Raw genomic sequence first — 26,594 nt, forward strand, 5'->3', positions numbered from 1 at the left:
TTTGTTTTTATTTGTGCTATTGCAGCTTCTAGATTTTTTATTTTTTCAAATCTCTCTGTTGGAAGACCTCTTTGGAGCTGCAAGAGAGGAGAGTAATTATGAGTGTGACCCCTTGACACAGGTAACAAAGAGCTCGCTTTCTGGCTCCACGTCCTGACTACCTGTGTGATCTTGGGCAAATTATTCAGCTTCTCTAATCCTGCATTTTCTCATCCACACAACAGAGGTAATAACGTGCTTTCCTCTTCGTGTTTTGAAAATGGAAAGAGAACATGCAAGCCAAGCTTTGAGCTTCTTGCTGCCACGGAGGAAGCACTCAGAACTGCTGTTGTTATCAATATTATGAAACCAGTTCATCTGCTTTTATGCCTGTTCACTGGTCATGGTTGCCAGGTTGCCCTGTTAGCTGTTGAATTCCCCAGCACTCAGCAGCAGGTGCTGTGTTTCCTTCAGCAGGGGCTTCATTCCCGACCCCACTGCCATCAGGCTCAGCCTGGTCACCAGCGTTTGCTCTGGTCACTGTCTGACTTTCACCCACTGCACTGTTCTTCTCTGTGGAATTCCAGCAAAGCGACACGTCTGAGCAACACCTCGTGCAAGAAGACACTTTTTCTTACTGTATTGTGAAAAATGAAAATATACCAAGAAGTATAAGAAGGAAATAAAAACCACTACCCAGAGGCAATTAACAGCTAACATTTTAATACCTCACTCTTCATATATGGGGATATGTGTGTATATATATGTATACACACACACACACACACACACACACACATAATAAATGAAAGTGAAAGTGTTAGTTGCTCAGTTGTGTCTGATTCTTTGTGACCCCATGGACTGTAGCCTGCCAGATTCCTCTGTCCATGGGATTCTCCAGGCAAGAATACTGAAGTGGGTTGCCTTTTCCTCCTCCAGGGGGTCTTCCTGACCCAGGGATTAAACCTGAGTCTCCTGCATTGCACTGTGGGCAGATTCTTCAATGTCTGAGTCACCAGGGAAACTCTCTATATATGTGTATTTAAAACTAGATCACAACATATACAGTGGCATTTTCCCTTTGTTCATTTAACATTTGACATTCACTTAACATAGTATGGTTTCTCAAACCATTAAATAGTCTTCAAAATTTTTGTTTTTGAAGGGAATCATTTTCTAGAGAGAATTTTGCATTATTTAAATGCTCATTCTTTTGTCGTTGGGCTTGCTTTTCAGGTTTTTCTGTTAGGAATAATAATATTATGAGTATTCCAGGACAAGCATCTAAAATACTTCCTTTATTTAGTATTTTGTTTTTTTTGGCTGGGTGGTGCAGTTCTCGGGACCTCAGTTCCCCAACCAGGAAGTGAACCAAGCCACAGTAGTGAAACCCTGGAATTCTAACCACTAGGCCACTGGGGAACTCCCTTTTATTAGTATTTTATTTTTTTGGCCACATTGAAAGTGTGATGTGCTCTTAGTTACCCAAGAGCAGAAACTGAACCTGTGCTCCCTTCAGTGGAAGCTTGGAGTCTTAACCAGTGGACCACCAGGGAATTCCCTTTATTAGCATTTTAAAAGTTGTGGTCTAGTTTCCCTGAAATATATACATACATGTATTATATATATTAGCATTTTAAAAGTTGTGATCTAGTTTCCCTGAAATATATACGTACATATATTATATATATATAAAACCTCTCTCTGCATGCATGTGTATGTGTGTCTGTGTGTATATATATATATATATATATATATATATATATATGCTCAGTCACTCAGTCATGTCTGACTCTTTGCAACTCCATGGACTGTAGCCCACCAGGTTCCTCTGCCCATGGAAATTTCCAGGCTAGAATCCTGGAGCTGGGTGGTATTTTCGACTCCATATATGTATATATATATGTATACACATATATACACATGTGTCATATATATACACCACATTTTCTATATCAACTCATCTATGAACGGGCACTTAGAGTGCTTCCATATCTTGACGGTTATAAACAATGCTGCAATGAACATAGCAGTGCCTATATCTTTTCAAATTAGTGTTTTCATTTTCTTCTGATAAATGCCCAGAAGTGGAATTGCTGGATTGTATGGCAGTTCTATTTTTAATTTTTTGAGGACCCTCCATGCTGTTTCCATAGTGGCTGCACCAATTACATTACCACCAATAGTACATGAGGGTTCCTTTTTCTCCACATCCTCACAACCACCAGTTCTTTCTTTTTTTAAACAAAATATTTACTCCATCTATTTGACTGTATCCTGTCTTGGTTGTGGCACACAGGACCTTAGATCTTAGCTGTGGCATGTGGGATCTAGTTCCCTGACCAGGGATTGAACCTGGGCCCCCTGCATTGGAAGCACAGAGTCCTAGCCACTGGACCACCAGGGAAGTCCTATATTTCTTGTCTTTTTGATGACAGCTATTCTTACATATGTGAGCTGATCCTGTTGTTTTGATTTGCATTTCTCTGATGATTAGTGATGTTGAATACCTTGCAAGAGATTTTTATAGACCAGAGTGAGCAGGAACAAGGAAGTGATACTGCGCATTTGCTGATCGGTTAAGTTGTTGTTCGGTCACTTCTTTCCCTGTAAGGAACAGAGGAAAGTCTTGGAGCAGACAGAAGACTTGTGCTGAGCAGACAAGCCCTGATGGGTGGATGAGGCTTTCCTTTTCTGGGAGAGTCAAGCATAGAGCATAGAAATTTTGTTAAGTTTCAGTTTGCTGATGTGGGGCTTGGCATAAGCAACTCATCTTGGGGTTAATCTGGTTATTTTAACATTTGTTGTTGTTGTTCAGTTGCTTGGTCCTTGCAGCCCCACGAACTGCAGCAATCAGGCTTCTATATGCTTCACTATCTCCTGGAGTCTGCCCAAACTCATGTCCATTGAGTCTGTGATAACCATTCTTTATCTAATCTTTTGTGTCTTGCTTTCATTCAGCTTCCTTCACAGCTCACTTGGTAAAGAATTTGCCTGCAATGCAGGAGATCCTGGTTCAATTCCTGGGTTGGGAAGATCCCTGGAGAAGAGATAGGCTACCCACTCCAGTATTCTTGGGCTTCCCTGGTGGCTCAGTTGGTAAAGAATCCACCTGCAATGTGGGAGACCTGGGTCGATCCCTGGGTTGGGAAGATCCCCTGGGGAAGGGAATAGCTACCCACTCCAGTATTCTGATGTGGAGAATTCCATGGACTGTATAGTCCATGGGGTCGCAATGAGTAGGACACGACTGAGTGACCTTCACTTTCATTCAACATCAGGCTCTTGAGATCCATCTTGTTGTACACAATGGTAATTGCAAATGCATCCCTTTTACTGCTGAGTCATATCCTATGAATATATTACAGTTGTTTATCCAGTTACCTGTTGGGTTGTTCCCAGTGTGAAGTTGTTATTGTTCTTAGTTGTTAAGTCATGTCCAACTCTTTGCAACCCCACGGGCTGTAGGCCACCAGGCTCCTCTGTTCATGGGATTCTCTGGGCAAGAATACTGGAGTGGGTTGCCATGCCCTTGAGGGGATCTTCCCAACCCATGGACTGAACCCATGCCTCCTATATCACAGGCGGATTCTCTACCACTGAGCCACCAGGGAATCCCAGTGTGAAGCTATTATGAGTAAAACTATTAATGTCCTCTTACAAGTCTTCTCACAGGTTAGTACCTAGAAGTGGTATCTCTGGATTTATGGAAGGTGGATATTTAACTTCTACAGGGACTGTGAATGTTCCAGAGTGGTTACAACATTCTATGCTCTTACCAGCAATGTCTGAGTTCTGGTTGCTTAACATCCTCCACAATAATTTAGAGTCATTTATCCTTGACATCCTGTGGGTGTGTAGTGGACTACTGTTTTTTTAAAGATTGGAATATAACTGATCTACAACGTTGGGTTAGTTTCGGGTATACAGCAAAGGGCATCAGTTACACGTGTATCCTCTTTTTTGTAAGATAGTATTCTCATATAGGTCATTACAGACTATGGTGTAGAGTTCCCTGTGCTGTATAGTAGGTCCTGATTAGTTGTCTGTTTTATAAATAGCAGTGTGTGTGTGTGCCAATCCCATTCTCCCAGTTTATCACTCCCCTCATCCTTTCCCTCTGGCAACCACGTTTGTTTTCTACATCAGTGACTCTACGTGTCATAAATAAGTTCATGTGTACCACTTTCTTAGGTTCCACACATGAGCAGCATCACATGATATCTGCTGTGATGTGCATTTTCCTGAACAAGTTGGAGCTGTTCTTTTAGTTGTGAGCTGCAGGAATTACTTATCCGCTCTAGATCCAAGTCCTTGTCAAAAGGGTGCATTGCGAATATCTTTTCCTAGTAGGAGAATGGCCTATTCATTTTCTTGGCAGAAGAAATGACATTTGATGATGTTCCGTTTATTACTTTTTCCTTTTCTGATCAGGGCTTTTTGTGGCCCAGAACAGGAAGTATTTTCTCCTTCGTTCTCTTCTAGAAGTTCTCTCTGCTTAGATTTTTACTTTTAAGTCTGTGGTCCATGTTTAGTTCATTGTTGCGTATGGTTAAGGGGGTCAAGGTTATTTTTTTCCTATGAACATCAAGCTGTCACAGCACCATTTATTGAAGACTACCTTTTCCCTATTGAATTGCTTTAGTGCCTCTCAAAATCACTTCCCCACATGTGCAGGTATCTGTTTCTGGGCTCTGTCTACTCCCATGCCCACACTCCAGTGTCCTGAGTAGTGTTCACATTCAAATAAACCTGAAACCAGGCAGTGTAAGTCCATCAGTTCTGTTCTTTGGGAGCCTGAATGCCTTGTTTTCAGTGTGAAGGTTCTGCACATATTCCACTAATTTTTCAGTAAATACTTTATGATTTTGCTGCACTTAGGACTAATACTTTATGAAAATCACTATTGCTTCCTGGTAGTTCTGATAGACTATATTTCCCAAAATGGCTGCAATGGTTTCCAATCCTCAGGCTCTTGCAGACTCCCGCTGCTCTCCCATCAGTAGATGGGGTCTCCTCTTTCCTGTCCCCTGGGACCGACTGGGCCCTTGTGGCTGCCTCAGTGAACGGCTTGTGGTGGGAGAGATGGTGCAGGATTTCCAAGGTCAGCTTGGAAGGGCTGACAGAGTGTCCACCTGCCTCTCTTTCCTGGGACCCCTGGATCCAGCCAGCATGTTGTGAGGAAGCTGGGGTTACCAGGAGCGGCCATGTGCAGGGGTCCTGCTGCAGCCAGCCTCGCAGCCACAAGTGAAGGTGAATGGATGACTGAGGGGGAGGGCCTGCCACAACTGCCGCTTTGTCATCAGGAAAATAGATGGGCAGTTCTATGGCAGGTTGCTTTTTCTTTTCTTTTAACATTTTATTTATTTTTATTTTTGGCCACACTAGGTCTTCCTTGCAGCTCTCGGGCTTTCTCTAGTTTTGACAAGCGGGCTCGACCCTTCCTTGTGGTGCACAGGCTTCTCTTGTTGCGGAGCTCCGGCTCTAGGCTTCACAGGCTCCAGCAGCTGTGGTTCATGGGCTCCAGAGCGCAGCCTCAGTAGTTGTGGTGCATGGGCTTAGTTGCCCTGAGGCATGTGGAATCTTCCTGGGCCAGGGACGGAGCCCGTGTCCTCTGCAATGGCACGTGGATTCTTTACCACTGGACTGCCAGGGAAGTCCCATATTGCTTCTTCTATGTCTGGTGCGGTCCACTGCTCTCTAAAAACAATGTGTGACATTGAAAAGAATCTGGAGGAGTCATCAAAATGCATTTGCCGAGTTCTTAGGAAGCCCACCATAGGGGAATAAAGATTTCTATTGAATGTTCTTCCTTCCCAGTTGTTGTTGTTCAGTCAGTAAGTTGTGTCTGACTCTGTGACCCCACGAACTGACCCTTTGCCTAATCCTGTCAGGGTTGCTCTTTGGTTTATTAGTTTATAGATAACATCAGAGGAGAGCTGGAAAGGAAATTAGTCTGGGGACCAGAGGGAAAGGAAGGAGGTTAGGGACTGGTGGCTTTCACTGTGTTGGATTTGTTTGTTCCCTAACCTGGGGAGTAGAGGTGTGCAAGCTAGCTATATGCTTATCTGTGCCTTCTTACATGCCATATATATGCCTTTCTTTTATAAATGTCTATAGTACGTCAAGGCTGTATACTGTCACCCTGCTTATTTAACTTATATGCAGAGTACATCATGAGAAACGCTGGACTGGAAGAAACACAAGCTGGAATCAAGATTGCCGGGAGAAATATCAATAACCTCAGATATGCAGATGACACCACCCTTATGGCAGAAAGTAAAGAGGAGCTAAAAAGCCTCTTGATGAAAGTGAAAGAGGAGAGTGAAAAAGTTGGCTTAAAGCTCAACATTCAGAAATCGAAGATCATGGCATCTGGTCCCATCACTTCATGGGAAATAGATGGGGAAACAGTGGAAACAGTGTCAGACTTTATTTATTTGGGCTCCAAAATCACTGCAGATGGTGATTGCAGCCATGAAATTAAAAGACGCTTACTCCTTGGAAGAAAAGTTATGACCAACCTAGACAGCATATTTAAAAGCAGAGACATTACTTTGCTGACTAAGGTCTGTCTAGTCAAGGCTATGGTTTTTCCTGTGGTCATGTATGGATGTGAGAGTTGGACTGTGAAGAAGGCTGAGCACCGAAGAATTGATGCTTTTGAACTGTGGTGTTGGAGAAGACTCTTGAGAGTCCCTTGGACTGCAAGGAGATCCAACCAGCCCATTCTGAAGGAGATCAACCCTGGGATTTCTTTGGAAGGAATGATGCTAAAGCTGAAACTGCAGTACTTTGGCCACCTCATGCGAAGAGTTGACTCATTGGAAAAGACTCTGATGCTGGGAGGGATTGGGGGCAGGAGAAGGGGACGACCCAGGATGAGATGGCTGGATGGCATCACTGTCTCGATGGACAGGAGTCTGAGATGGTGATGGACAGGGAGGCCTGGCGTGCTGCAATTCATGGGGTTGCAAAGAGTCGGACACGACTGAGCGACTGAACTGAACTGATAGACATGTATCATATATAAACGTGTGTTTGTTGTTAGTTGTGTCCGACTCTGCAACCCTGTGGACTGTAGCCTGCCAGGCTCCTCTGTCCATGGGATTTCCCAGGCAAGAATATTGGAGTGGGTTGCCATTTCCTCCTCCAGGGGATCTTCCTGACCCAGGGATCGAACCCGTATCTCCTGTGTCTCTTGCATTGGCAGGTGGGTTCTACCACTGAACCACCTGGGAAGCCCATCCATGTGTAAAAGGTAGACATGTATACGTATACCTACTATGAACATTTTTAAAAAGAAATGAGGTTTTAATTTGAGGAAAAGAAAGGGTTAAGAAATGGCTTAAAGTCTTTTTTAAAACATTTATTTTATTTATTTGGCTGCACTGCGTCCAGAGAAAGAAATGACAACCCACTCCAGTACTCTTGCCTGGAGAATCCCATTGACAGAGGAGACTGGTGGGTACAGTCCATGGGGTCGCAAAGAGTTGGACACAACTGAGCGACTCTTTCACTTTTCATGAACATTTTTAAAAGGAAATAGGGTTTTAGTCTGAGGAAAAGAAAGGCTTAAGAAATGGTTTAATGTCTTAAAATATATATATATATATTTCTTTGGCTGCACTGGGCCTTAGCTGCAGCCCGTGGGGTCTTTGATGTTCCTTGTGGCAGGGAGGTTCTTTTAGGTTCAGCATGTGGGCTCTTCAGTGGCAGCATGTAAACTCTTAGGGCACGTGGGATCTAGTTTTCTGATCAGGGAATGAACCCAGGTCTCCTGCATTGGAAGCGCAGAGTATTAGCCACTGGACCACCAGGGAAGTCCCTTGAAGTCTTATTTATAAATTTATAAAGATGAACTCACTGGTAGAAACTTTTAGGATCACCCCAGCAGTTGTGATGACATCCTAAGAAAACATCTTCTGACCCCCTGAAGCTTAGCCCTGCAGTTCAGAACATGTCCTCTTCCTCAACTTCCTGCTAAAGACTCATTGCTTATCAGGAACCTCTTTTGTTTTGTTTTAGGGTCCAGGATAGGCAGGAATCCTACTTGAAGCTGAAATTCCCAGCCCAGTTTTCAAAGCAAGTTATCCATCCCTTCTGCATTTTTTTTTCCAAGGATGGAGGCAGAGGCCAGCCAAGGGGGCGCTTGGCACCACATGGCTTTGCAACTGGGGAAGGATTCTCTGTGCTGAACTCTGTTCTTCGTTTATGTGTTTTGAAGCGTAATGATCGCATCAGTAAATGCTGGAGCAGGCTCTTACGTCATTTTGTGTGTGTGTGTGTGTTCATTTTGAGATCAGAATTTTATCAGATATTAAACAGATTGCGCCCCCTCTCCCCTACACCCTCCCCCCTCCCCACGCCTTTATGGAACTGTGCCCATGGGGACCAAGCCCAGTTTCAACATTAACAATAAAGTAAAAACAACCAGAAGTAGATCACGTGATCTTGGACCAGTTCTCTCACCCATCAATGATTCTGTTTCTGTGGCAGGTGTGAGTGTGTGTATGTGTGTGTGTGTGTCCGGCGTTAAGTTATGCCCACGATTTCTTATAGTTTTTACAGGCCACCAGCTAGAGCTGGAGGGAGGTTGTGTCGTGGTTGCTGGGGGGGAGGGGGGCGGTGGTAGTAGTCTAGAGACCCAGGACTTCACTGGTGACAAGGCCACCACCGGGCACCTTAGAAATACCTGTTCCTGTGAGGTTCCGCATAGGCCCCAGCAGACCGGACACGGAGGAAATGGAAGAACAGAAACTGCGGGGGAGGGGGCGTAAAAAGAGAAAGCAGGCGTCCTGACCGCCTCACATCAGCGCCCCAAGGCAAGGGCAGAGAAAACCAGAGACAAAGTCCCTGAGGGGCGCGCGTCCCCGAGGCGACCCCCCAAAGCACGGATCCCCTGCCCCGCCCCGCGCCTTCTCCGCACCTGCAGGCGTCCCGTCCTGCGTGACGTTCGCCGGCTTCCCGGAGCCCCGGGCCGCCACCCCCGCCCCCGCCCCGCACCCCGCAGCCCGGGCGCCGCCGCACTAGGCGCCGCAGCTGCACGGACGGCGCAGCCCCGCGCAGAGGCAGCCCGCTCCCGCCCGGCGCGCCCCCCATGGCCCTAGGGCCGCCGGCTCCGCGCCCAGCCCCGCGCAGCGCCCGCGGGGGGCGCGATGCCCAACGGCCCAGGCCGCTCCCAGGCTCTTAGGATGTCCCTGCCCGGGAGGCCACGGATCCGCGCGTCCGTGGGTGAGAGCGGGGGCGCGGACTGGGGGGTTCTGGGCGGGGGCGCGGGCGGAGTTGGGGGGCGGTGCGGGCGGGGCGGGCCAGGGGCGCGGTCAGGACACAGCGCCCCGCCCTCCGTCCGCGCCTCCGACCCCTCCCCGCGCTGCGAGGCCGGGGCCGGGGGTGGGGGCAGGTCCCGCCGGGAGGGGGAAGGGAGGGTCCCGGATCAAAGCCCCGGCGCCGGCTCCCCTCCAGCCCCGGCCGTCGTCCCCCCACCCCCTACCCGCGTCCCCTCCGCGGTGGGCTCGGGGCGGGCGGCGCACCAGCATCTCGCCTCTCTGGCCTCGCCGCGCGTCTTGCTGCCGCAGAGCTGGGGTGGGGGGCGGCGGGGCACCCGGCTCTGTGACTCCCTGGGGACCCCGCGGCCGCGCGCAGCGACGCCCGAGCCGCTGACCCCTCCCTTTCCCACCCGCGGGGGCCGCCTGGCGCCCCCGCGAGCCGGCGCTGCGCCTCGGAGGCCCGGTCGTTAGAGCCGCACGCAGCCCGGCGCGTCGAGGGCGGCCTCGGGCCGCCAGTCCTCAGGAGCCGTGTGTGGTTTGTTATGTAAACGTGTGTAGGGACCACAGGCTTGTGGAGCTGCATGTCACGTGATGGGGACGCAGGCTGCGCTATCGACACCTTTCGATCATGAAGCATTGAAAGGGCGCTTCAAAACGATTAGGTTTCGTGCCCCTTTGGGGCTCTTGGCAAGTTTGTAGGTACATACACGCAGGTGCAGGGTTTGCGGCTTGGAGCTGGGTTCGCTGATGGTAGTCTCCCGTGGATTATGTCTGAGAAAATAGGCATATAAAAATAAGTGACTTCCCTATTCCTGTGGCTGAATAATGTGAAAGGGAATTAGCTTATCAGACAGTCTAGACCGGTGTTTCCGAGGCCTCAGTGATGTCCCGGCAGAGAATCCCAGCGACAGAGGATCAGGGGGCTGATGGGCTGAGACCAGACTGCGGGAGTCCCGGGGTCGGGGGAGGGCGGATGGTCCCTGTGGGTGCCCAGGGGTAAGGGGGTACAGCTGCCTTGTGTTTGAAGGTAGGACCTGCAGCTCATGATTAGGATGAGGGTGTAAGTGAAAAAAGAGACACAAAGATGGAGGTTTGGGGTCCAAGAAATGGTTACTGAGATGGGGAAAGGTTCGGGAAGAGCAGAGTTCTGTTTTTTTGGTGGGGAGAGGGGGTCAGGAGTTTGGTTTTGAACCTGTGAGGTGCCAGCCAGAGAGCCCAGTGGAGACAGGCAGGCCGGTGTACAGACCAGAGGAGAACTATGAGGATTGCCCAGCAGGACAGGCTCTCAGGACGGGTGTGACCAGCACTCACTCAGGCCGCCATCTAGAAAGAGTCCCCAGTTTGCCTTCAGGCCCTGCCCTTGCTCTGTCGGAAGTCTTCCTGATTTTTGAGCCAGGGGCGTGCACTTTCATTTGGCTCTTCGCCCTGCAGATTACGTAATCCGTGTATATAGATGTGGCCAAAATGAGAGGGGTCCTTGCCCAGAGCCCTGGGCACTCCACATTTCAAGGTCAGGGAGATGCAGGCGGCAGCAGGGGGCTGCGAGGTTGGCCAGTGAGCTCAGAGGGAGCCGAGAGACCGTGTCCAGAAAGCGGGGTGTCCGACTGGGCCTGGCATCACCCCGGGCTCAGGACAGGTAAGGCCTGAGAACCGTCTGTTTGTTCAGCAGCAGGGAGGGGAGGGCATCAGTGACCTTGCAGAAGCTGTTTCTGTGTGATCCCAGGAAGAATGTCCGTAAGAGATGAAGAGGACAGGCGTTGGAAACAGCTTGACCAGAAAACTCTTTGGGGTGAACTTTGTTGCTAGGGAGCATGGAGCAGAGGGGGGAGTGGTTGCTGGAGGAGGATATGAGTTCTAGAAGGCCGTTTTAAGGCCTGTGACAGTTGTACAGTTGTTGGCATGGACGTAAAAGCCAGGGGAGAAGGGAGGGCAGGGTTCTGAGATTCAGAGAAGAGAGCATGTCGTCGGGGTGGAGCAATGGAGACACGTCCAGTGGTGGAGGATGGGGGTCTCGCTGTTGGATAGGCTGCGAGATGGGAGCTTATTTGGGGACTATTACACTTCCCTGGAGGCTCAGATGGTAAAGAATCTGCGATGCAGGAGACCCTGGTTTGATTCCTGGGTCAGGAAGATCCCCTGGAAAAGGGATAGGCTACCCACTCCAGTATTCATGAGTTTCCCTGGTGGCTCAGATGGTAAAGAATCCACCTGAAATGTGGGAGACCTGGGTTTGATCCATGGGTTGGAAAGATGCCCTGGAGCAGGGAACAGCTACCCACTCCAGTATTCTTGCCTGGATGATTCCATGGACAGAGGAGCCTGGCAGGCTACAGTCCACAGAGTTGCAAAAAGTCAGACATGACTGAGCGACTTTCACTTTTTCACTACACACCATGTAAGGAAGAGGGAGGCCTTGACAGTGTGGGCTCCCTGGGGCGCACATTTGAACTTCCGTAAAGGGCCTGCTGGGCCTTCCCAGGTGACGCTAGAGGTAAAGAACCAGCCTGGCAATGCAGTAGATATAAGAGACACGGATTCTATCCCAAGGTGAAGATCCCCTGAAGAAGGGAATGGCAACCCGCTCCAATATTCTTGCCTGGAGAATTGCATGGACCAAGGAGCCATATATGACGGGCTATATTCATGGGGTCACAAAGAGTCAGACATGACTGAGCATGCACCCAAAGACTAAAAGAAAAAAAAAGGATTATTCACAAATTACAGTTTAAATTGGTTATGCTAGTACCTAGCAAACTTTAGGGTTTCTATATTGAAACAACAACCTAGTGGGCTGTCTTAAGAATTTTTAAAATTAATTAGTTTTTTATTGATGGATAATTGCTTTACAGACCTTTGCTATTTTCCATCAAACCTCAACATGAATCAGCCATAGGTATACATATATCCCCTCCCTCTTGAAGCTCCCTCCTATCACCCTCCCCATCCCATCCCCTCTCCTCCCTTCTCCCCATGTCCATAAGTCTATTCTTTATGTCTGTTTTTCCACTGTTGCCCTGTAAGTGAATTCTTCAGTACCATTTTTCTAGATTCTGTATATATGTGTTAGAATATGGTATTTATCTTTCTCTTTCTGACTCACTTCACTCTGTATAATAGGTTCTAGGTTCATCCACCTGAGAACTGACTCAAATACGTTCCTTTCTATGGCTGAGTAATATTCCATTGTGTATATATACCACAACTTCTTCATCCATTCATCTGTAGATGACATCTAGGTTGCTTCCATGTTCTAGCTATTGTAAGTAGTGCTGCAGTGAACAATGGGATATATGTGTCTCTTTCAATTTTGGTTTCCTCGGAGTATATGCCTAGGAGTGGAATTGCTGGGTCATATGGTGGTTTTATTCCTAGTTTTTAAAGGAATCTCCATACTGTCTTCTATAGAGGCTATATCAGTTTACATTCCCACCAACAGTGCAAGAGTGTCCCCTTTTCTCCACACCCTTTCCAGCATTTATCATTTGTAGACTTTTTGATGAGGGCCATTCTGACCTGTGTGAGATGGTATTTTGTTGTAGTTTTGATTTGCATTTCTCTAAAAGTTGGCTTAAAGCTCAACATTCAGAAAACGAAGATCATGGCATCTGGTCCCATCACTTCATGGCAAATAGATGGGGAAACAGTGGAAACAGTCAGACTTTATTTTTTTGGGCTCCAAAATCACTGCAGATGATGATTGCAACCATGAAATTAAAAGATACTTACTCGGAAGAAAAGTTATGACCAACCTAGATGGCATATTCAAAAGCAAAGACATTACTTTGTCAACAAAGGTCCATCTAGTCAAGGCTACGGTTTTTCCAGTAGTCATGTCTGGATGTGAGAGTTGGACTGTGAAGAAAGCTGAGCGCCGAAGAATTAATGCTTTTGAACTGTGGTGTTGGAGAAGACTCTTGAGAGTCCATTGGACTGCAAGGAGATCCAACTAGTCCATTCTAAAGGAGATCAGTCCTGGGTGTTCTTTGGAAGGAATGATGCTAAAGCTGAAACTCCAGTACTTTGGCCACCTCATGCAAAGAGCTGACTCATTAGAAAAGACTCTGATGCTGGGAGGGATTGGGGGCAGGAGGAGAAGGGGATGACAGAGGATGAGATGGCTGGATGGCATCACTGACTCAGTGGATGTGAGTTTGAGTGAACTCCAGGAGTTGGTGATGGACAGGGAGGCCTGGCGTGCTGCAGTTCCTGGGGTCTCAAAGAGTTGCACGTGACTGAGCGACTGAACTGAACTGAACTGAACTGAATAATAAGCAATGTTGAGCATCTTTTCATGTGTTTGTTAACCGTATGTATGTCTTCTTTGGAGAAGTGTCTGTTTAGGTCTTTTCCCCACTCTTTGATTGGGTTGTATGTTTTTCTGGTATTGAGTTGTATGAGCTGCTTGTTTATTTTGAAAATTAATCTTTTGTCAGTTGTTTCATTTTCTATTATTTTCTCCCATTCTGTGGATTGTCTTTTCACCTTGCTTATAGTTTTCTTTACTGTGCAAAAGCTTTTAAGTTTAATCAGGTCCAACTTGTTTACTTTTGTTTTTATTTCTGTTACTTTAGGAGGTGAATCATAGAGGATCTTGCTTTGATTTATGTCATCGAGTGTTCTGCCTACATTTTCCTCTAAGAATTTTATAGTTTCTGGTCTTACATTTAGATCTTTAATCCATTTTGAGTTTATCTTTGTGTATCGTGTTAGGAAGTGTTCTAATTTCATTCTTTTACATGTAGCTGTCCAGTTTTCCCAGCACCATTTATTGAAGATGCTGTCTTTGCCCCATTGTATATTCTTGCCTCCTTTGTCAAAAATAAAGTACCCATAGGTGCATGGATTTATTTCTGATCTTTCCAGCTTGTTTCATTGCTCTATATTTCTGTTTTTGTGCCTGTACCATACTGTTTTGATGACTGTAGCTTTGTAGTATAATCTGAAGTCAGGAAGGTTGATTCCTCCAACTCCATTCTTCTTTCTCAAGACTGCTTTGGCTACTCAGGGTCTTTGTGTTTCCATATGAATTGTGAAATTTTTTGTTCAAGTTCTGTGAAAAATGCCATTGGTAGTTTGATAAGGATTGCAGTAAATCTGTAGATTGCTTTTGGTAGTATAGTAATTTTCACAATATTGATTCTTCCTACCCAGGAACATGGAATATCTCTCCATCTGTTTATGTCATCTTTGATTTCTTTCATTAGTGTCTTATAATTTTCTGTGCACAGTTCTTTTGTCTCCTTAGGTAAGTTTATTCCTAGATGTTTAATTTTTTTTGTTGCAATGGTGAATGGGATTGATTCCTTAATTGCTCTTTCTGATTTTTCACTGTTAGTATATAGAAATGCAAGTGATTTCTGTGTATTGATTTTGTATCCTGCAACTTTGCTAAATTCACTGATTAGCTTAGTACTTTTCTGATACTATCTTTAGGCTTTTCTATGTACAGTATCATGTCATCTACAAACAGTGAGAGCTTTACTTCTTGTTTTCCTATCTGGATTCCTTTTATTTCTTTTTCTTCTGATTGCTGTATCTGGGACTTCCAGAACTATGTTGAATAGTAGTGGCAAGAATTTTGATAGTTTATGGATTCTTTGAAATTTTCAAGCATAGGTAGTCTCCGTATCTGCCAATAGTCATTTAGTTTCTTCCTTTATAATCGCTATAATACTTTTTCTCCTTTGATTATATTTGCTAGTACTGCCAATAAACGGTTACTGGAAGTGCAATAAGGGGATGCTTCCAGGATCTCGTGCTTCTGGAGTGCGACATATACTCTCAGAGCTGTAGTTCTGTTACACTAGGGAAGGATTCTTGCCCTCCTACCTGTACCCAGTTCAGTATGAGCAGAGGCTGTTTTGCTTGCACCTTTTAGATAATCATAAGAAACCAAAAAATACATCAAGATTCCTGGTGGCTGTGTGTGTGTGGGGGGTCTCTCCCTTTCACCTCTGGAACTTTGTGTTGATTAAAGTGAATCATGGAGCATCTATCAGAACGGCTATAATGAAAAGTGGTGACATCACCAAACACGTGCCAGGGTGCAGACAAACTGGATTGCTCATACCTTAATGCTGGGCAGGTAAAATGGTCCAGCCAGCCACTCAGGAAAAATGTTTGGCAATTTCTTACAAAACTGAACGTTCAGTGTCCTTTGACACAGCAGTTGTACCCTTGGGCATTTATTTCAGAGAGAGAGAAACTTCCCTTCACACAAAAACTTGTACATTGATATTCATAGCAGCTGCACTAGATAGCCAAACACTAGGTGTCTTTCTGATAGCCAAAAACTAGATGTCCTTCTGTGGCTGGGTGATTGAACAAGAACTGTGGTGTCTCTGTATCAGGGATCACTGCTCAGCAATAAACAGGAACCAAGTACAGCAGCTTGGGTGGATCTGCAGAGAGTTGTGCTGAGTGAAAAAAGTCCAGTCCCAATAGGTTATATGCTGTCTGATCCCACTGACGTAACATTCATGAAATGCAACATCATATTCATAGAAATGGAGAGCTGACTAGTGGTTGCTGGGGTGAAGGAGGGTGCAGGGTTGGAGGGGTACAGGGCAACACGGGCACCCTTGTGCTGATGGGCATTTCTGCATCTTGACTTCCTCCATGTCAGTATCCTGCTTGTGATGCCGCCTTATAGTTTTGAAGATGGTGCCACTGGGGGAACTGGCTGGAGGGTACACGCAGTCTCAGTGTCGTTTCAGTTTTATTTATTTGTTTGGCTGCACCGGGTCTTCGCTGCCGCGAGGGCTTTTCTCTAGTTGTGGAGAGCGGAGGCTGCTCTCCCTTTTGCAGCGTGCAGACTTCCCATTGTGGCAGCTTCTCTGGCGGCAGAGCACAGGCTCTCGGGGCACGGGCTCAGTAGATGTGGCGCACAGGCTTAGTTGCTCCACAGCATGTCAGGTCTTCCCGGCTGAGGGATCAAGCCCACGGCCCCTGCGTTGGCAGGCAGATTCTTTACCACTGAGTCACCAGGGAAGCCCTCAGCTGTCATTTCTTACAACTGCATGTGTATCTAAAATGATCTCAAAATATAAAATTTAATATACAAAAGTAAGGCATTTTTCATCAAATCAACTAGTTAATTGTCATGCACCAGGTCTTGTAGTGTACTCCCATTGAAGACATTTGAATTATACTATTATAATTTCATGATAGGAGGTTCCTTCAGGGCAGTTAGATTGCCCACCACCTTTGTAACACCACAGAGCCTCTGTGTTTAATAAGCTTTGTGCGTGGCACGTTACCTCCTGCTTGATGTATCTTGGCAGGGTGTGCGGAGGGGTGAGCTTAGACAGTAGTGTACTCCCTTCAAAGTGTGCTGCTCATTTTTTACAAACTAGCAATGAAGGGATCAGCGGTCACGGTCTGCTTTCAGATTATGTGCCAACAGACGTGGAGAACAGACTTGCGGTTGCCAAGTGGGAGAGGCGTGGGGAAGGGGTGTCTGGGAGCTTGAGCTTAGTGTATGGAGTCTGTTACCTATAGAATGGATAAGCAACAGGTCCTACTGTGCAGCACAGGGAACTATATTCAATATCCTGTGATAAACCATCATGGAAGAGAATAGGAAAAAGAATATATGTATGCATAACTGAGTCACTTTGCTGCACAGCAGAAATGCACACATTGTAAATCAACTAAACTTCAATAAAATATTTTTTAAAAAAGACTACATGCCAAGCTGCATGTGCTAAGTTGCTTCAGTCGTGTCTGATTCTTTGCGACCCTATGGACTACATAGCCCACCAGGTTCCCCTGTCTGTCCATGGGATTCTCCAGGCAAGAATACTGGAGTGAGTTGCCATGCCCATCTCCAGGGGATCCTCCCAACCCAGGGATCGAACCCGCATCTCTTATGTCTCCTGCATTGACAGGCAGGTTCTTTACCACTAGTGCCATCTGGGAAACCCTCCAAGCTGCATACGGTTGAGTAAAATAATTCTAGGGTTGTTGTTTTTCACCTATGAGATGTCTTTGACTCTTGTCTTAGCCTGGATATGAGATTGTACTCATATCCAGCTGTATTGGTCAGCTCAAATATACTTTGTGTTGGTGTGTTTCAGACATTTTCCCTGGGGATGAGAATACAAAGACTACTAAGAGGGGGCCTCTTGCCTCTGTAGAACTTACAGTTTGGTTGAGGTGGAGCCTTTCAGTCTAGTGAGGGAGGCAAAGTGGAAACAAAGTCGTTGATTTGAACAGATATGTATGGGGGCCTGCTATGTGCTGGGCACACGGGATGCATGTCCTCACAGATGGTGCATGTGGGTGAGCAGGGAATCAGGTGCTGAGTGTGTCAGTGGGTGTGTGATAGGGGTGAGTGAGGACAGACAGGAAGGGGAGGTGTTTTCTATGGACAACTATGTCTGGTGGTATTGGGCAGCAGCTTTAGTTCAGTTCAGTTCAGTCACTCAGTCATGTCCGACTCTTTGTGACCCCATGAATTGCAGCATGCCAGGCCTCCCTGTCCATCACCAACTCCCAGAGTTCACCCAAACTCATGTCCATCGAGTTGGTGATGCCATCCAGCCATCTCATCCTCTGTCGTCCCCTTCTCCTCCTGCCCCCAATCCCTCCCAGCATCAGGGTCTTTTCCAGTGAGTCAACTCTTCGCATGAGGTGGCCAAAGTACTGGAGTTTCAGCCTTAGCATCAGTCCCTCCAGTGAACACCCAGGACTGATCTCCTTTAGGATGGACTGGTTGGATCTCCTTGCAGTCCAAGGGACTCTCAAGAGTCTTCTCCAGCACCATAGTTCAAAAGCGTCAATTCTTTGGTGCTCAGCTTTTTTCACAGTCCGACTCACATCCATACATGACCACTGGAAAAATCATAGCCTTGATTAGACAGACCTTTGTTGGTAATGTCTCTGCTTTTGAATATGCCATCTAGGTTGGTCATAACTTTTCTTCTAAGGAGTAAGCATCTTTTAATTTCATTGGTGCAATCACCATCTGCAGTGATTTTGGAGCCCCCCAAAATAAAGTCTGACACTGTTTCCACTGTTTCCCCGTCTATTTCCCATGAAGTGATGGGACTAGATGCCATGATCTTAGTTGTCTGAATGTTGAGCTTTAAGCCAACTTTTTCACTCTCCTCTTTCACTTTCATCAAGAGGCTTTTTAGTTCCTCTTCACTTTCTGCCATAAGGGTGGTGTCATCTACATATCTGAGGTTACTGATATTTCTCCCAGCAGTCTTGATTCCAGCTTGTGCTTCTTTCAGCTTCAGCCCAGCATTTCTCATGATGTACTCTGCATATAAGTTAAATAAGCAGACTGACAATATACAACCTTGACACACTCCTTTTCCTATTTGGAACCAGTCTGCCGTTCCATGTCCAGTTCTAACTGTTGCTTTCTGACCTGCATATAGGTTTCTCAAGAGGCAGGTCAGGTGGTCTGGTATTCCTGTCTCTTTCAGAATTTTCCACAGTTTATTGTGATCCACACAATCAAAGGCTTTGGCATAGTCAATAAAGCAGAAATAGATGTTTTTCTGGAACTGTCTTGCTTTTTCCATGATCCAGCGGATGTTGGCAATTTGATCTCTGGTTCCTCTGCCTTTTCTGAAACCAGCTTGAACATCTGGAAGTTCATGGTTCACGTATTGCTGAAGCCTGGCTTGGAGAATTTTGATCATTACCTTACTAGTGTGTGAGATAACTGCAATTGTGCGGTAGTTTGAGCATTCTTTGGCATTGCCTTTCTGTGGGGTTGGAATGAAAACTGACCTTTTCCAGTACTGCGGCCCCTGCTGGCAGCAGCTGACCCCTTCATTATTCAATGTGTGCTGTGTGCTTGGTCGCTCCGTAGTGTCCGACTCTTTGTGACCCCATGGACTGGAACCTGCCAGGCTCCTCTGTCCATACAGATTCCCCAAGCACGGATACTGGAGTGGGTTGCCATGCCCTCCTCCAGGGGATCTTCCCGACCCAGGGATCGAACCCAGGTCTTGTCAATTGCAGGTGGATTCTTTACTGTCTGAGCCACCAGGGAAGCCTTATCGAATGTATAGATTTGGCAAAGGTTTAGCCATGGTGAGCAGGCAGGAGGCACACAGATCAAATACCGACCCAGGAGGCTGACACCTCTTCCAGAAGAGCCCTACAGATCCACACCCCACTCATCCATCTTGTCTGCCCTCTCCTGGTCTTCAAAGGTGGTTTTAATTTTGTTTTGTTTTAAAAAGCATTCCTACATGGACCTAGATTTCCCCTAACGACCTGCCCCAAGTTTCAAGGGGAGAATGAGGAGAACTGGGGCAGCCGAAAGGGTGAAGACCAGAAATATAAGGACTGGAAGAGATCTCAAAGTTTAATCCCCTCATTTCACAGAAGAGACACCAACCCCAGGTGTGTCTTGCTTGCTGGCTAACTTCCAGCAGGAGCAGCTAGTTTCCAAAACCAGGGCACTTTCCACCACTTCCAACTTGCCTAGGTCAGTATCAGACCTGCATTCACAGAACAGGTTCATTCATTCTGTATTGTCTTCTCTTCCTCCAGTGGAAATAACGAACTGGGTCTAATTTCTTCCATTTTCTGTACTATCTATCCTGTGGGTACTCAATAAATTAAGATTTGGCTGAGCTTATTTTTGAACTTGGTCTAACTTGGAAGATTCTTAGAGGTCACACATATATGGGGGTTAAAACATCAGGCTTTTGGGTGAGAGAAAGAGAAGTGGATTTAAATTTTGACTCATTTGCTACCTGTATGACATTACAAAGCTTTCTCTGTTTCTACTACCAATAAGGATGAAACTAAAAAATGTGTAGTTCATGGGGTGGTTGTAATTAGTAAGTAGTATGTATAAAGGGGCACACATTCGTTACCGGGCCCATTAAAAAGAGGGCTTTGTGATCCGATTGAGCTGGTATCAGCATGTCTGGTCCTTCTTATGCTGCCCAGCATCAGCCAAGGTCAATTCTACCACAGCAAACAGCAGAATTGGCAAAAACCTCAGTTGTTATTTTCTTGTCTGCATCAAATGATGGAGGCTTAACTGGGAGATGACTGCATGGTCGTCACTGGTTAATCTGTGTTCCGTTTGCGCTGTTATCCAGTGTGCATGATTACCCAGCAAGCACTCTGATTCCATCCTCTGGTGTCTCTGAAGCTTGTCCCCTTCTGTTAGAAGCAGTCTTCCCTCCAGGACTGTTTTCTACCCAACAGGGGTCAATAAGCACCTCAGTTGATGACTTCTGCTATTTATCATTCACTGATTTTACTTTACAACGGATGCTTCATCTCAAACCCTCATCTAACATAGGTGCCAGCTAGACACATGGATTAAGTTAAAGTTATTCTCTGAAAAGGTTTCAAACATTTGTGGGTGGATGTGTACAGAGCACCTTTAAAGATGGGTCTCCACATTTCCAGTCTGGGTCTTTACATGGACTAAATATAACCGCTAGTCAATACCACACTGCATATAAGGTGTTATTTATGTCCTTTTAGGCTGTGACAGTGCTTAGAGCAAATGTTAACAACCGTTAAGAAAGGCTAAAAATAAAAAGTGATCTCATATCCGTGCCCTGGGAGCTTCTCTCCATCGTCAAGGACAAAGGCAGAAGCAGGACCTTGGACAGAGCCCTCACCTGGACTTGAGGATGGTTGCTTGCACTTGAAAATACTCTGACAGTGGAAGGGACACAGCCCCCCACACACAGCTGCTTGGTGCTGCATGTGTAGCTGAGTTCCTATTGTTCCATTCATTCACCAGCACGTGTGTGCGTGTGTCTGTGTGTGTCTGTGTGTGTGTGTTTTTTCTGTGCGTGTCTCTTGCTTTGACAGCTCATCTCTTGCTCAATGCCTCTCTGTACACACTGCTATATTTAAAATAGATAACACAAAAGGACTTTCTGTATAGTTCAGGGAACTCTTCTCCGTATCATGTGGCAGCCTGAACTGGAGAGGAATCTGGGGGAGAATGGATACGTGTATATGTATGACTGAGTCCCTTTCTTGTTCAGCTGAAACTATTGAAACATTGTTAATCAGCTATACCCCAATACAAAATTAAAAGTTCAAAAAAAAAAAAAAAAAGACCCAGCACAGCCAAAAATAAATAAATTAAGTAAAAAAAATTGAACCATAAAAAAGGAATCAGAATCTTAATATACCATCAAGTTTCACCCTAAAAAAGACCCTAATCTCAATTAACTTTGGTTTAGAGCTTGTACATTTGCAAGCAAGTTTTCCAGTTGTTGGTAACCTTATGCCGAATGGCGCATTTCCCACATTTTGGTGGGGCATTTGGGAGCCCCCGTTCCCTTTCCTATCTCTGTTAGCCATCAGTGGAACCGAGGACCCCAGGCTTATGGTAATATTTTAAGCACATTACCAAGACTGGTCATTCAGGGAACCAGGGTAAGCAAGCGACATGTGGAGTCAGCGCTTCTCCGCTCTGACGTCGGGAATCTCATTCCACATCCTCAGTGCAGAGGTGCTTGCTCTTCCCAGCAGCCGATACCTTCATACCAGGAGATGCTCATGCATCTTCAGAGCAGGGAGTGGCTCGCTCACTGCGGGTGATTTATTCAGGTCAGGGCGCTGCAGGATCAGGCCTCTTATCGGCTATTTTTAGCTTCATGCTGATCCTTATTTAAGATTCTTCAGTTTTCTTTTCTTTACTCATGCACCGAGGAAGCGTAAGTTTGGTTTTAAAGCTACAGAATTTAAAAAAATGTTTATTGAAGCAGAGTTGATCTGTAATGTTGTGTTAATTTTTCCTGTATAGTTAAGTCAGTTATACGTTGACATACATTCATTTTCATATTCTTTCCCACCATGGTTTATCACGGAATATTGAACTGTAGTTCTCTGTGCTGTGCAGTAGGACCTTGCTGTTTCTCCATTCTATATATAATAATTGACATCTGCTAATCCCAAACTCCCAGTCCACCCCTCCCCACCTCCTTCCCCCTTGGCAACTACAAGTCTGTTCTCTATGTCCGTTTCTGTTTTGTAGGTAAGTTCATCTGCATCTTATTTTAGATTTCTCTGACTTCTCTTGGTATGATAACCTCTAGTTGCATCCATGTCGCTCCACGTGTCGTTATTTCACTCTTCTTAGAGCTGAGTACTATTCCATTGTAGTTATATATGTACCGCACCCTCTTTATCCATTACCCTGTCCATGGACATTTAGGTCGTCCATCTCTGAACCCCCAGAGAGGTAGTTACTGTATATCTAGCAACCAAGCTTCTGTCCTCTGGAATCTCAGGGACTCGCTCAAGGGCCAAGTGTAGCTGAACCGAATTGTTAGAGGCGTCCGATTGTACTGTTTCTATTGCGTGCGCTGCTCTACACGTCCCTTCCCTAAAGTACCCTGCTCGTTTTTGCTGGTGAGAATAACGAAGAGAGGCTCCAGATCTGCTCTGTGCTGCGTCCCTGTGCCCCCTTCCTGGATCCCAGTGCCTCTCTGGGTTCCACTTGTGAGTCAGGGTCAGGCACTTTTTCTGGAGGGGGAACACCAGTGTGGGCAGGTGACTGAGAGGAGCCGCCTGTGGAAATGAATGGGACTGGGGGGAAACACGGGATCAATGAAGACTGCAAATGAAGCACCCGGTTAGGGGCTGTGGGAAATGCCAGTCTGAACCAGGGCAACGTCAGTGATGAAAAGGGAAGATGGTTATGGAATTGTGAGCTGGAGAGACAGAGACCAGGCATGTGAGAGGTGAGGAGACGCTTTCTGAGGGTGGGCAAGGAGAAAAGCTGTATTTCCATCTTGCTGGTCTGATATCTGTCCCTCAGAGAGCTCGGGTTTTCTGCCCAAAGTCAGGCATTAACAACACTGAAGGCATCCCCCAAGTCTGTGCCATCCAGTGTGGGGCCAGCAGCCTCACGTGGCTACTGAGCACGGTAAAATGAATCAGAAACAAGCTGTTGTATGAGTGGAAAATACACACTGGATTTTGAAGACCTCTTACAAAAATGGAAAGTAAAGTGTTCATTAATATTTTATGCATGTTATATATTGAAATAATATTTTGGCTATGTCAGGTTTAATAAAAACATATCAAAAATTATTTTCCATGTTTCTTTTTACCTTTTGTAGTGTGGCTACCAGAAAATTTCAGGTTGCATATGTTTAATGTTGCATTGTATTTCTGTTGGTCAAGAAACTTATGGTTACCAGTGGGGAACGCGTGGAGGGCAGGGATAAATTAGAGTATTGAGATTGACATATACTCACTGCTATATATAAAGTTGGCCGCCTGATGCAAAGAGCCGACTCATTGGGAAAGACCCTGATCTGGGAAAGATTGAGGGCAAGAGAAGATGGGGGCGACAGAGGATGAGATGGTTGGATGGTATCACTGACTCAATGGACATGAGTTTGAGCAAACTTGGGAGATAGTGAAGGACAGAGGAGCCTGGCATGCTGTGGTCCATGGGGTTGCAAAGAGTTGGACACGACTTAGCGACCACAACAGCAAAATATGTAAAATGGAGAACTAGTAAGGACCTACTGTATGGGTCTCTATAGAGTCTGTAGAGTCTATAGACCTCTGAGGAGCTTCCTATGGAATAGGAACTCTATTCAATACTCTGTAATGACCTATATGGGAAAAGAATCTAAAAACGTATACACACACACATATATATTTAAAACTGACTCACTTTGCTGTACACCTGAAACTAACACAACATTGCAAATCAACTATATGCCAAGAAAAAAATTTTTAAATGCTAAAAAATATGCCTGTTGGATAATGTGATAGATCATCTCATCCAAACAGTTCTGATTGACTGTTCGTGGTATTGCAGACTTTTTGGAATAAAATCATCTGGCAGTCCAGCACCCACATTTCCAGGTGAGGAAGCCAAGGCTGGGAGGGGTGAAGCCAAGACCCACTGGGGCTCCAGGTCAGTGATGGAGACCAGGACCCATGCCTTCAAGCTCCAGCCGTGTCTTGTCTTCCTCTTTTATCTTCCTCTTCCACTGAGTGAAAATCTCCCATGGGCATAGTCTAAGAACAGACTGGGTCATAATACTGCAAAGGCCTGTTACATTTCTTTGAACCGGTGGCTCAGTTGGTGAAGACTGCCTGCACTGTGGGAGACCTGAGTTCAATTCCTGGGTCAGGAAGATCTCCTGGAGAAGGAAATGGCCACCTACTCCAGTATACTTGCCTGGAGAATCCCATGAACAGATGAGCCTGGTGGGTGACAGTCCATGGGGTCACAAAAGAGTCAGACACAACGGAGTGACTCACTTTCCCTTTCACTTTCAATCGCTCATAAAACTTAGTTGTTAGAGACTCTTGGTTGTCAGGTATTACCCTTCAGTCTTTGCTGGGAGGATCTGCAAACATCATACACTTGGGATTTACAGTTAAATGGACTTATGACCACATGCTGTGCTGTCTACGGGGAGCAGCTGACAAATCGTCTGTAGCTCATCTTTTCATTCTCTGTGTCTTCAGCAGGGCACAGGTTTTTTATTAAAAAAGAATTCAACTTATCAATGTTTTCTTCCATGAATGATGCTTTTGTTGTTTCCAGTTTTCTTTGCTAATGTTTTCCCTTAGGTTTTGGAAACTTGTACAAGAAAACGTATTCTTCTAGAGGGTGCTTTTAAGTTATAAAAATAGAATACACATATTTACTTATTTTTTTTCCTATAACAGTGGCTAGAATTAATCAGTATATAGATCCCTTCCCTCTCCTTGCAGAGCCCCCGGGACAGAAGGAGGACAAGCCGTGGACGCTGTCTCTCCTCCCCTCCACTATCTCCCCTCCCCTCCACTGCCTCCTTGCTGACATCACTTGCATCTGTTCCACACAGCAGGAAACAGGTGCCTACTAATTTCTTTGCTCACAGATCTTCCTCTTTGTGTTTCATTTCTCTCATTGGAAGAGATCCCCTAAGGTCTCCCAGTGACCATCTGTGAGTGGTAAACTGATTCTTTTGTCCTTGAAAACACTTCTGTGTCATCCTTGCAACTGAGGGATAGTTTTGCTGAATGCAGAGTTCTAGACTCGAAATGCTTTTCCTTCAGCACTTAAAAGATACTGCTTCTTTATCTTCTTCTATCTGGACTTGCTGATAAGAAACTGGCTCTCGTTGCTTTGCAGCTAAGCTGTTTTTTTCTTTTTGATTAGTTTGAAATATTTTTGTCATTGATGTTCTCAAATTTTGGTATGACAGCCTCAGTATTTCTTTTTTCCATTAGTTAAATGTTCCATTCTGGGAAGCTCTGGAAATCTGAGAATTGTGTCTTTCTTTGGAGGAAATTCTCGTGTCTCACCTCCCTTGTCAATTCTTACTGCCTCCCTTCTGCTCCTCTTCCTCCCTGCAACCCCAGTTAGGTTGCTGTTGGTCCCTTGCCCAACTCCGATTTCTCAGTTCTCCTTCCCCCCTGCCCGCCCATCTCTATGCCCTACTTTGGGAGAATTGCTTTGAGTTGCCTTCCAGTTCAGTAATTCTCTCTTCAGCTTCTCTTCTTGTCAGTTCTTCATATCTATTGACTTTTTGTTTCAACAATTAAATATTTTATTTCCAGAGTCTCTAACCAATTCTTTTTTGTAACAGTCTAGTATTGCTTTATGGATTGATTACTCACCCCCTTCCTGGAAGACAAAATCATACTTGTTTTAGTATTTTTTGTTCACTTTATTACTGAATATGAGCTAGAATGCTTTCTCCTTTTCATGGTGTGCATGCATCTTTGGGACTCAGTGATGTCAGAACTCTTTTTTTGAAGTTGAGAGTCACTGGAAGGGATGCATCTGGCCACTGGGACCATCCGCACAGTCTTCACTGAGTGCAGGATGGTGGGATGAGCTGCCAGGGCTTCCTCGTGGCCGGTCTGCTGAGCCCTGTCCTCGTCAGCCCTTCTGTGTACCCTGTGAACTGAGGGCCCCACCAAGGGAAAACTGCTGGCCTTTCAGTCCCCAGAGGGCCAGTGTTTCAGTGGGTTAATCCTTTCTAGGCATTGGGGTCACATGCCCTTGTGAGTTGTCTGTTCCAATTTTTCCTTTCTTTACGTCAGAGCATGTGTGCTGGTTGAGGCTGGAAGCCAACCAGACACTCTTCTCCTTTGATTGGACCTGTGGTCTGGGCTGAGCACAAAATACTTCTGTGTCACCCTTTCAACTGAGGGCTAGTATTGCTGAATACAGAGTTCTAGACTCAAAATGCTTTTCCTTCAGCCCTTGGGAGGCTGCTTCCTTATCTTCCTCTACTCAGATGTGCTGATAAAAATCTGATTCTCGTTCCTTTGCAGCTATTTTTCTTTTTAATTAGTTTCTAATATTTTCACCCTTGATGTTCTCAAATATCAATATGATGGCCTCAGTATTTCTTTTTCTGTTAGTTAAAT

The 26,594-nt window shown here is 45.7% G+C and overlaps 1 protein-coding gene and 1 non-coding gene across 2 annotated transcripts in view; one reads left to right on the forward strand and one right to left on the reverse strand.

Moving 5' to 3' along the window:
* Nucleotides 2,314-2,386, reverse strand: TRNAG-UCC. Its single transcript has one exon. It is a non-coding gene; the product is annotated as a tRNA-Gly (tRNA).
* ATP8A2 (ATPase phospholipid transporting 8A2) overlaps nucleotides 9,034-26,594 on the forward strand; it is a 465,925-nt gene continuing 448,364 nt past the window's right edge. The window contains exon 1 of the mRNA XM_018056568.1: nucleotides 9,034-9,213. Within this exon, the coding sequence (XP_017912057.1) occupies nucleotides 9,138-9,213 (76 nt within the window). The 5' untranslated portion in view covers nucleotides 9,034-9,137. The remainder of the gene's footprint in view (nucleotides 9,214-26,594) is intronic.

Source organism: Capra hircus, chromosome 12, assembly GCF_001704415.2.
Source record: "Capra hircus breed San Clemente chromosome 12, ASM170441v1, whole genome shotgun sequence".
NCBI classification, from domain to species: Eukaryota; Metazoa; Chordata; class Mammalia; order Artiodactyla; family Bovidae; genus Capra; species Capra hircus.